Source organism: Jaculus jaculus, chromosome 15 (assembly GCF_020740685.1).
Source record: "Jaculus jaculus isolate mJacJac1 chromosome 15, mJacJac1.mat.Y.cur, whole genome shotgun sequence".
In the NCBI taxonomy this organism is placed as follows: domain Eukaryota; kingdom Metazoa; phylum Chordata; class Mammalia; order Rodentia; family Dipodidae; genus Jaculus; species Jaculus jaculus.
Window position 1 is genome coordinate 54642958 of NC_059116.1, and position 12200 is coordinate 54655157.

General features: G+C 41.5%; 1 protein-coding gene across 5 annotated transcripts in view; it reads left to right on the forward strand.

Annotated features, from left to right (window-relative positions):
* Positions 1-3577: 3577 nt before the first annotated feature.
* The window catches only part of Trappc8 (trafficking protein particle complex subunit 8), a 148927-nt gene continuing 140304 nt past the window's right edge, over positions 3578-12200 (forward strand). For all 5 annotated transcript variants that reach the window (XM_045135008.1, XM_045135010.1, XM_004668420.2 and 2 more), the window contains exon 1: positions 3578-3782. In XM_045135008.1, coding sequence (XP_044990943.1) covers positions 3626-3782 — 157 coding nt within the window. In that variant the 5' untranslated portion in view covers positions 3578-3625. The remainder of the gene's footprint in view (positions 3783-12200) is intronic.

Sequence of the window (12200 nt, forward strand, 5' to 3'; positions counted from 1 at the left end):
TGATCTCTACAAAACTTTAAACCACTCAAGACAGAAATCAAAGGATACAGTAGGAAGTGGAAAAACATCCCTTGTTCTTGGTTGAAAGAATCATTATTGGAATAATGGCAATCTTACCAAAAGCAATCTATACATTTAATGCAATACCCATCAAAATTCCAATGGCATTCTTCACAGGTAGAAAAAAAATCCTAAAAATTCATCTGGAAGCCCAAAAAAGTTTTGAATAGCCAAAACAATTTTGAACAACACTGTTGGTGTGAATATAATCAGGTACATTGTGGAAATCAGTGTGGAGGTTCTTGAGACAGCTAAAAATGGATTTAATGTATGAACCAGCTATACCACTCCTAGGCATATATCCTAAGGATTCATCTGACTACCTTTGAGGTACTTGCACAACTATGTTTATTCCTGCTCTATTCACAATAGGTAGGAAATGGAACCAGCCTAGATGTTTCCCAATAGATGAATGGATAATAAAGATGTGGTTCATTTACGCAATGGACTTCTTTTTTAAATTATATGTGTGTGTGTGTGAGAGAGAGAGAGGGGGGGGGGAGAGAGACTTTATACTTAAAGATAATAAACCATGGTATTTCCCTCCCCTCTCCCACTTCCCCTTCATAACTCTGCTCTCTGTCATATACCCTTCCTCTCTTCATTAGTCTCTCTTTTAATTTGATGTTATCATCTTTTTCTCCTATTATGAGGGTCTTGTGTATGTATTGCTAGGCACTGCAAGATATTGAGGCTAATTTCTGTCTGGACAGTTGTATGTAAGGAGTGGTACCATTCTTTTGGCTTTTACATTCTTTCCACCACCTCTTCCACAATGGACCCTGAGCCTTGGGATGTTTCAGTGCTGGAGGAAGAGACCATGACATAAAAATAAAAGCAACTGATTGAAAGGGGGAGGGGATATGATGGAGAGTGGAGTTTCAAAGGGGAGCATGGGAGGAGGGAGAGAATTATCATGTGATATTGTTTACAATCATGTAAGTTGTTAAAAAAATTTTCAAGTGGCACATAATGTAGATATATTTTTTTCTTCTTTGAAATATTTGAAATATTTATGCTGGGGAAGACTCATTTAACCAGGACACCATGAAACTAGGATAAAATGTTACAATTTTAGCCACTTTATAAGATTGGCATATAGGGGCCTGGAGAGATGGCTTAGCAGTTAAGGAGCTTGCCTGCAAAGCCAAAGGACTGAGGTTCAACTCCCTAGGACCCATGTTAGCCAGATGCACTAGGGGGCACACACATCTGAAGTTCATTTGCAGTGGCTGGAGGCTCTGCCATGCCCATTTTCTCTCTCTGCCTATTTCTGTATCTCTCTCTCTCTCTCAAATTAATAAATAAAAATAAAATATTAAGCCGGACATGGTGGCACATGCCTTTAATCCCAGCACTTGGGAGGCAGAGGTAGGTGGATTGACGAGAGTTCGAGTTACCCTGAGACTACATAGTGAGTTCCAGGTCAGCCTGGACTAGAGTGAGACCCTACCTCAAAAAACCAAAAAAAAATTAAAAAATAAAATTGGCATATAAATAAAAGCATTGTCAAACAATTGAGTGACAAAACAAGTTTTCTTTCATTCAGTTCTACTTATTTTTAGAAACAGTAAAAATGAAAACTAGGAGTAGAAACCACTTCAGAACTCCACATGTAGAAATAGTGGCTTCTGTACTATCATGAGTAAATATATTTCTAAAGCAAAAAAGGGAAGAAGCTGAGCCGGGTGTGGTGGCCACAGGCCTGTAATCCCAGCACTCAGAAGGCTGAGACAGGATCAAAGTGAGTCCCAGGCCAGCCTGGAATATACATTTACTTAGGAGACTATGTGTCAAAAAGAGAAGAAAAAAAAAGACTAAGAGGCTGAGAACAAACAATGTGGAGGCTTTCAGGCATATCCTTTCCTGGGAAGGAAAGTGCAGTGAGTTAGGAGGATTTTTGTTTGTTTTCTTTTTCTTGGTAGGGTCTCACTCTAACCCAGGATGACCTATAATTCCCTCTATAGTCCCAGACTGGCTTTGAACTCAAAGTGATCCTCCTACCTCAGTCCCTGGAGTGCTGGGACTTAAGATGTATGCCACCATGCTTGGCAAGGACACAAATAGCTACAGTTCCTTATCAACTTCCCTTAGACCTGCACCTGGTCCAGTCTGTTTTCCTCATGGTCCTCCTTATAAGCTTGAACCCTAACCTAACTCAGTGCTTCAGCCTCCATCCAGTGGGAAAGTTGCAGCCCCTCACTGTGCTTCAATAAAGTCTCTGTTTGAGATCCAAGTCTGGTGTTTTCCTTGTTTTTCTTTCTCATTTCTTTACACACAACTTTTTGTATCTGTCTTTATGTGGGAACTGGGATATTGAACCCAGGTTGGCAGGCTTTGCAATCAAGTGCCTTTAACCACTCCACTGAGCCAGCTTCCAAATTTTTTTTTTTTTTTTTTTTTTTTTAGGCAGAATCTGACTCTAGCTCAGGCGGATCTAGAACTCTACAGCTCTTGACCTCATGGTACTGAAATTAAAGAGGATACCTTGGCAGGCTAGGAATTTCCTTTTTAGACTTTGCTAATTGCTAATTGCTGCCCTCACTTAACTAACTGTTCAGTAGTTGACAGTGGCCAAAGATGACAATGAACTCCTGATCCTCCTGCCTCCATCTTCCAAACACTGGAATTACAGGAGTGTATCACCCTGCTAGGTTTATGCAGTTCTTGGAATTGAACCCAGCTTTGTACTTGCTAGTCAAACTATACAAATCGAACCGCATCCCTAGCTTGTGGCAGTCTATTTCTAAAAGTATGCTTGTTTCTTGGGCATGTGTAGAAGGAATCTCTAGAATTCCTCCTCCCTTGAGAATATGTCCTTTATGGCTTCATCACCAAGCATGACAAAGGTACAGCAAGAAGTCCAGAAACAGCGCGAACAGCTGAGCAGTACGGCAGCTAGAGCCTTAGCTCACCACAAAGGTTGGGCTTGCGTGAAAGGTCGTTTCCACAGCACAGACCTAGCACGCAAACCTGTCTGTTGGTGGTTCCTGAGGGGGTGGAGAAAGTGCTCGCGACAGTGGACTCTGGAGCACCAGCAAGAGAACCCAGGCCCAGAGTCAGGAAAAAGCCTGACACCCACCACCCTCGTCCGGCATAGCAGGAGGACCGCCCCTGACGCCAGTCCGCTTCAATGTGTCTTCCGGCTCAGTCTTTCTCTACTTCCCTCTCCTCAGCTCTCTGCCCCGCCCTTACCTCCCCAGTGAGAGTCACGTGAGGGGCGGTCGCGGGGGACGCCGGGAGTAGTACTGCCGGAAGGTCAGGGTTCGGCCTCAACATGGCGGTTCTGGCCGCACAGTGACCGGGAATTTGCGGTCTTGAGTGGCGATTCTTGGCGTCCCACCTGTCAGGTGGAATGCCAGGACTTGGAGGAGAGTGCTGAGGAGCGGTGGGGCCCGGCACAGGGTCAGCGGTGTGCGGCCCTGCAGCCGGAGGCGGCGGCGTTTGGGCGCTCAGGCGTGGGATCCTGCCAGGCCGGGAGGCGGGCGGCGGCGGCCGAGCTGCGGCCGCAGCATCGGCTCAGGGTGTTCCCGGGGCGGTTGACGCTGCTGGCCGCGCCGCAGCGATGGCCCAGTGTGTACAGTCGGTGCATGAGCTAATCCCGGACTCCTTCGTCCCCTGCGTTGCTGCTCTATGCAGCGACGAAGCCGAGCGACTGACTCGGCTCAACCACCTCAGCTTCGCAGAGCTGCTGAAGCCCTTCTCGCGCCTCACTTCCGAAGGTATCCGTGTCTTTTCTCCCTGCTCTGGCTTCTGCGGAGCCGTGCGGGAAGGAGGAAGTTGGGGACCACAGGGTGGTGTTTACATCCCAGAGTCGATGGAGTGGCGTCTGGGGCCGGTGTTGGAGAAGAGTCCCAGAATGAGGTTGTTAAAACCTCCAGTTTTCCTGGGGTCTTTTCTTTCCTCAAGGATCTGGATTGCTAAGTAGTTTATGAAAAGAAATTCGTGAGCCCCCGGGGAGGGATCCGAGCCAGTTCTCAACAGTCACAGCGGCGGATTAGACCCTGCCTCTAAAACTGACAGGCTCTAAGAGTAAAGATCCATCCACCAGTGTTAAATAGACTTTCAGAAGTTACCTTGAATATTATATCCTTTCAGCCTTAAAAGCTCATCCCTATCTAAACTTCTGTTTAGCTATTTTTCTTTTTTCTTCGAACAGCCCTTAGGTATGTGATATTTTGCTGAGTCTGTCTCCAAACAAAAAAGTTACATGAATAATAAGGGATGAGGAAGTTAGGACAAGTAGTTAATACAAGTATTTTGAGTTATCTAGATTTATATGGATATAAAAGTGCTAAAATTTGATTTTTCAGACACGTGGTAAATCTTAGGAACTAATTTTCTCCTTTAATGTCCTTTAACTGGAGGAGTGCCCCTTCCTTCCTTGCTTGATTTTTAAAAATTTTAATTTATGTGAAAGAGAGACAGAAGGAGGCAGAGAGAGGGAGAGAGAATGGGCACGTCAGGGCCTCTCACCGCTGCAACCACTGCAAACGAACTCCAGATGCATGCACCCCCTTGTGCATCTGGCTTACGTGGGTCCTGCGAATCGAACCGAGGTTCTTTGGCTTTGCAGGCAAACCCCTTAACTGCTAAGCCATCTCTCCAGCCCCTCCCAATTTCCTTTTTTTTTTTTTTTTTGAGATAGGGTTTCTATCTAGTCTAGACTAGCCTTGAATTCATTATGGAGTCTTAGGCTGGCTTCACAGCCATCCTCCTACCTCAGCCTCCTAAATGCTGGGATTAAAGGCATGCGTCACCATATCCTGCTTCTAGGAATATCTTCTTACCAAAATATTTTACCTGATTTCTCCAGCCTTATTTTATTTAGTCTTTGCTGTTGATTTTGAGGCAGGGTCTCACTTTGTAGACCAGGCTGGCCTTGAATTTATTGTGTCTTGAAGGTGAGGCAGTTTTCCTCCCTCACCCTTCTGAATGCTGGGATTTATCAAGGTGAGCCACCATTCCTGGCTCTGCCTCCAGCTTTGGAGTTTTTATTAAACTACTGATTAAGTCATGCTTGAAATTTTATTATGGCAAGTGCAATTTAACCATTATCTTTCAAGCAGAGCATAGTAAACAAATGTTAACTTTAAAGTCTGTTTAACATGAAGTGTTCTGTAGCTTTTGTCAAATGACTGTGGTATTTGGTGGGTTCTGGGAAATTGAACTTGGGTTCTTAGGCTTCCCAGGCAAGTGCCTTAACCACTAAGCCATCTCTCCAGCCCCTTAATTTTTAATTTATTTTTCACGTGGGGGGGGGGAGGGGGAAAGGAGGGGAGGGAGGGGGGGAGGACGAGCCAGGGCCTCCAGCCGCTGCAATGAACTCCAGATGCATGCACCACTGTGCTTCTGGCTTTACATAGGTATTGGGGAATTGAACTCAAGTCATCAGGCTTTATAGGAAAAGCGCCTTAGCCACTGAGCCATCTCTCCAGTCCTGTTTTTGTTTACTTTTAGTTCATAATCTGTATTTACACTCTCTCTCTCTCTGTGTGTACATGTGTGTACATATTAAAAAGCTAGGATTCTCTTATGAGAGAATGCATCTTTCTGAACCTAGCTCACCACACTTTACAATAGGTTCCAGATTCATCCATTTTTCTGTAACTTTTGTGGTTTCATTTTTCTTTACAGCTGTGTAAAACTATATAGAGTGGTATAGCTAGGTCCTATGGTAGTTACTGGCTTTTTTTTTTCTTCCTTTTTTGAACCTTCAGTCATTTCCACAATGGCTATAATGGCTATACTAAATTATACTTCCACAAGTGAATAAGGGTTCTCATATCTTCCCCCTTTCTCCCCCGCCCCTGCTGACTCTAGCCCAGGCTGAACTGGAATTCAGTATGTGGTCTCAGGGTGGCCTTGAATTCTTGGTGATCCCACTACCCCTGCTTCCCTGCACAATCGATGGCGGTGGCTGCTGCTGCTTCTTTTTGAGATAGGGTCTGGTTATGTAGTCCTTGCTGGCCTCTCAGAACTCTCAGAAATCCTCCTGTCTCCCAAGTGTGGGGATTATAGGCATGAGCCATTGCATCAGGCGGTTAGTGTTTGTTTGTGTGTGTGTGTGTGTGCATGTTTTCTTTTTACTTTAAAAAATTCAATTTATTTATTTTGGTTTTTCGAGGTACAGTCTCTCATCAACCCCCTTTCTCCCCCGCCCCCGCTGACTCTAGCCCAGGGTGACCTGGAATTCATTATGTAGTCTCAGGGTGGCCTTGAAATCATGGTGATCCTCCAACCTCTGCCTCCCGAGTGCTGGGATTAAAAATGTGTGCCACCTTGCCTGGCAAAATTTAATTTTTTTATTGACAACTCCATAATTGTAGACAATAACCCAGGGTAATTCCGTCCCTTCCCCTGCTTCCCCTTGAAACTCCGCTCTCCATCATGCCCTTTCCCCCTCTCAATCAGTCTCTCTTTTTTGGGGTTTGTTTTATTTCAAGGTAGGGTTAAAATTCATTTTCATTTATTTATTTATTTGAAAGATGTACAGGGGGAAAGAGGTAGATAGAGAGGAAGAGAGAGAATGGGCACACCAGGGCCTCTAGACGCTGCAAACCAACTGCAGATGCATGTGTTACTTTGTGCATCTGGCTTATGTGGGTCCTGGGGAATCAAACTTGGGTCCTTTGGCTTTGCAGGCAAGTGCCTTAACTGCTAAGCCATCTCTCCAGCTCTAAAATAATTTCTTTTTTAAAAATTCATTTATTCTACACTGCTGGTGGGAATACAATCTGGCCCAGCCATTGTGGAAAACAGTGTGGAGGTTCCTAAAACAGCTAAAGATTGATCTACCAGATGACCCAGCTATAGCACTCCTGGGCATATATCCTAAGGACTCATCTCATTTCCTTAGAAGTACGTGCTCAATCATGTTTATTGCTGCTCAATTTATAATAGCTGGGAAATGGAACCAGCCTAGATGTCCCTCAACTGATGAGTGGATAATGACGATATGGCACATTTATACAATGGAGTTCTACTTAGCGGTAAAGAAAAGTGAAGTTATGAAATTTGCAGAAAAATGGATGGACCTGTAAAGGAAATGACATGAGTCCTTAGGATATATGCCCAGGAGTGCTATAGCTGGGTCATCTGGTAGATCAGTCTTTAGCTGTTTTAGGAACCTCCACACTGATTTCCACAATGGCTGGACCAGATTGCATTCCCACCAGCAGTGTAGAAGGGTCCCTCTTTGTCCACATCCTCACCAGCATTTATGATCATTTGTTTTCATTATGGTGGCCAATCTGACAGGAGTGAGATGGAATCTCAATGTAGTTTTCATCTGCATTTCCCTGATGACTAGTGACGTAGAAAATTTTTTTAGATGCTTATATGTCATTCGTATTTCTTCCTTTGTGAACTCTCTATTTAGCTCCATAGCCCATTTTTTGATTGGCTTGTTTGATTCCTTATTATTTAACTTTTTGAGTTCTTTGTATATCCTAGATATTAATCCTCTATCAGATATGTAGCTGGCGAAGATTTTTTTCCCATTCTGTAGGTTGCCTCTTTGCTTTTTTCACTGTGTCCTTTGCAGTGCAAAATCTTTGTAATTTCATGAGGTCCCAGTTTGCCTGAGCAATTGGGGTTTTATTCAGAAAGTCTTTGACAAGACCAATATGTTGAAGGGTTTCCCCTACTTTTTCCTCTAGCAGTTTCAGCATTTCAGGTCTGATGTTAAGGTCTTTAATCCATTTGGACTTGTGCATGGTGAGAGAGAAGAATCTATTTTCATCCTTCTGCAGATATATATCCAGTTTTCAAAACACCATTTGCTGAAGAGGCTGTCTCTTCTCCAATGAGTATTTTTGGCATTTTTGTTGAATATCAGATGGCTATAGCTACTTGGGCTTACATCTGGGTCCTCTATTCTGTTCCACTGATCTACATGTCTGTTTTTGTGCCAGTACCATGCTGTTTTTCTTACTATGGCTCTGTAGTATAGGTTAAAATCAAGTATGGTGATACCACCAGCCTCATTTTTGTTGCTCAGTATTATTTTAGATATTCGAGGTTTTTTTGATTCCAAATGAATTTTTGGATTGTTTTTTCTATTTCCATGAAGAAAGCCTTTGGAATTTTGATAGGGATTGCATTAAATGTGTAGATTGCTTTAGGTAAGATTGTCATTTTCACAATATTGATTCTTCCTATCCAGGAACAAGGGATGTTTTTCCCCTTTCTAGTGTCTTCTGCAATTTCTTGCTTGAGTGTTTTAAAGTTCTCATTGTAGAGATTCTTTACTTCCTTGGTTAGGTTTATTCCAAGGTACTTTATTTATTTATTTATTTTTGATGCAATTGTGAACGGGAGTGATTCTCTGATTTCATCCTCTGTGCTACATTGCTGTAGGTTTTGGTCTGCTCTAACAGTTTGCTAGTAGATTCTTTAGGATCCTTTATGTATAGAATCATGTCATCTGCAAGTAATGATAACTTGATCTCTTCCTTTCCAATTTGTATCCCTTTTATGTGTGTCTCTTGCCTTATTGCTATGACTAAGACTTCCAAAACTTTATTAAATAAAAGTGGGGACAGTGGACACCCTTGTCTTGTTCCTGATTTTAGTGGAAAAGCTTCCAGTTTTTCCCCATTTAGTAATATGTTGGCTGTAGGCTTGTCATAAATAGCCTTTATTATATTGAGATATGTTCCTTCTATTCCCAGTCTCTGTAGGACTTTTATCATGAAGGGATGTTGGATTTTGTCAAATGCTTTCTCTGCGTCTAATGCGATGATCCTGTGATTTTTGTCCTTCAACCTGTTTATGTAATGTATTATATTTATAGATTTGCGTATGTTGAACCATCCCTCCATCTCTGGGATAAAGCGTACTTGGTCAGGGTGAATGATCTTTTTGATATACTCTTGTATTCTGTTTGCCAATATTTTGTTGAGTATTTTTGCATCTATCTTCATGAGAGAGATGGGTGTGTAATTTTCTTTTTTTGTTCTATCCTTGCCTGGTTTTGGTATCAGGGTGATGCTGGCTTCATAGAAGGAGTTTGGTAGAATTCCTTCTTTTTCTATTTCCTGGAAAAGCTTAAGAAGCAATGGTGTTAGCTCTTTCTTAAAAGTCTGGTAAAATTCAGCAGTGAATCCATCCGGGCCTGGGCTTATTTTAGTTGGGAGATTATTGATAACTGTTCGGATCTCCATGTTTGTTATAGCTCTATTTAAGTGATTAATCTCATTTTGATTTAATGTAGGTAGGTCATATAGATCAAGGAAATCATCCATTTCTTTCAGATTTTCATACTTTGTGGAGTATATGCTTTTATAGTATGTCCCTATGATTTTTTGAATTTATCTGGAATCTCTTGTGATGTTACCTTGTTCATCTCTGATTTTATTATTTGTGTCTCTTCTCTCTTTTTTTTGGTCAGATTTGCTAAGGGTTTATCAATCTTGTTTATCCTTTCAAAGAACCAACTCTTTGTTTCATTAATTCTTTGGATTGTTCTTTTTGTTTCTATTTCATTAATTTCTGCCCTAATCTTTACTATTTCTTCCTGTCTACTGATTTTTGGTTTGTCTTGTTCTTCTTTTTCCAAGGCTTTAAGGCAAAGCATTAGGTCGTTTACATGCGACCTTTCTAATTTCTTAATATAGGCACTTAAGCCTATAAATTTACCTCTTAGAACTGCCTTCATTGTGTCCCAGAGCTTTTGGTATGTTGTGTTCTCATTATCATTTGACTCTATAAATTTTTTGATTTCCTTCTTGATTTCTTAATTGACCCATTCATCATTTAGTAGTATATTGTTTAGTTTCCATGATTTTGTGTATGCTCTATAGCCTTTCTTGCTACTGATTTGTAGTTTAATTCCATTGTGGTCAGATAGAATGCAAGGAATTATTTCAACTTTCCTGAATTTGTTAAGATTTGCTTTGTGTCCTAATATATGGTCTATTGTAGAGAATGTTCCATGTGCTGCTGAAAAGAATGTATATTCTGCAGCCTTTGAATGAAATGTCCTGTATATATCTGTTAGGTCCATTCCTTCTATGACCTCATTTAGTCCAGCTGCCTCTCTGTTTATTTTTTCCCGGGATGACCTGTCAATTGATGAGAGTGGGGTGTTAAAGTCACCCACCACCACTGTGTTTGGTGTTATCTGTGACCTTAGTTCTAATAGTGTTTGTTTGACGAATTTGGGAGCCCCCATGTTAGGTGCATATATATTTAGGATTGTAATGTCCTCCTGTTGGAGTGTGCCCTTAATCAATATAAAGTGACCTTCCTTATCTTTCTTGACTAACGTTGGACTAAAGTCTACCCTGTCTGATATTAGGATAGCAACCCCTGCTTGTTTTCTAGGCCCATTTGCTTGAAACACCGTCTTCCAACCTTTCACCCTAAGATAATGTCTATCCTTTGTAGAAAGGTGAGTTTCTTGGAGAAAACCAATTGTAAGATCCTGCTTTTTAACCCAGTCTGCAAACCTATGTCTTCTCCTTGGGGCATTGAGGCCGTTATTATTAAGAAATATTATTGAAAGGTGTGTATTTATGTTTGCCATTTTTTTTTTTTTTTTTTTTTGGTGGTTCTGGTTCTACCTGTGCTCTCTTCTTTTAACTAGTATTTGAGTATTGCTTGTTTTTTCTAGGTTCCTTATGTGTCTGCTTTTCCTTTTCTTCAGCATGGAGGATTCTATCAAGTATTTTCTGTAGAGCTGGTATCTTCAAATACTCCTTTAGCCTGCTTTTGTCATGGAAAGTACTTATTTCTCCGTCTATTTGAATGGATACCTTTGCAGGATAAAGTAACCTTGGTTGACAGTTGTTATCTTTCAGAACTTGGAATATATCACCCCAAGCCCTTCTGGCTTTAAAAGTTTGTGTTGAATAATCTGCTGTAATCCTGATGGGCTTACTTTTGTAGGTAACTTGATTTTTCTCTCTAACTGCTTTCAATATTTTTTCTTTAGTGTATGTGTTTGGAAGTTTGATTATAATATGATGAGGAGAGGTTCTTTCCAGGTTTTGTCTGGCTGGGGTTCTAAAGGCTTCCTGTATCTGTATTGGTACCTCTTTCCCAATTTGGGGGAAATTTTCTTCTACGATTTTGTTGAAGACACCTACTATGCCTTTTGAGTAGAATTCTTCTCCTTCTACTATGCCCTGAATTCTAATATTTGATCTTTTCATAGTGTCCCGAATATCTTGAAATTCCTACTCATACTTTTCTATAAGTTTGTCTTTCTCTTTGTTGGCCTGTATTAGATCTGCCACCTGATCTTCTAGCGTAGATATTCTGTCCTCTCCTTCATCCATTCTACTGGTTTGATTTTCTACAGAGTTTTTCATTTCATTAACTGTGTTCTTCATTGCTAGTAATTCTGACTGGTTTTTCTTTATTTTTTTCTATTTCCCTATTTATGTCTTGTATTGCCTTCTTTATTTCATGAAGTTGGTGTCCTGCATCTTGTTTGATTCCTTTGATTTCCTCTTTAAGTTCCTCTTTGACTCCTTTGATTTGTTCTCTGACTTCTTTGAACATATTTACAATTATTGTTTCGAAATCTCTTTCAGGCATTTCCTCTTAACTCGTTCTCACTGGAGGTCATTTCTGATGCATTAATACTTTTAGGTGGATTTATATTGTCTTGCTTTTTAGTGTTTTTTTTGTGTTATAATGTATATATTTTTGCATCTTGGATTAAGTTAATGCTTGGATATTCTAGCTAGCTGGGTAATCTTAGCTGTATCAATTGATTTGATGTTATATATTTTCCGGGTAGGAGCTTAAGGTGTTAGATGTGGCTCTTAAGACTCTGAGAGTATCTACAAAGGTGCTCCTAGGGGTTGAGTTTCCCTGGTATGGGAGTATTCATGTAGGCTTGGATGAGTTTGGTCTCAGTCAAGTTGCTGCCTGGGTCGTCGGGCTGCTGTTCTGATTTCTGGAGCTGGGCACTGGCTTTTCCTGTGGGGCAGACCTAGCCTGGCAAGTGTGACCCTGCAGATCAGCACCCCCACTGCTGGAACTGCTGCTACGAAAGCTGCCTCTGCTGGGTCTGTCAGCAGCTCAAGCTGCTGGTACTGGTTCCAGAGCTGCTGATGTTGCTGCCGAACTCTGCTCCTGCTTGGGTCCCGCTGTCTGCTTAAGTTGGCGTGGCAGGGTCCTGGGAT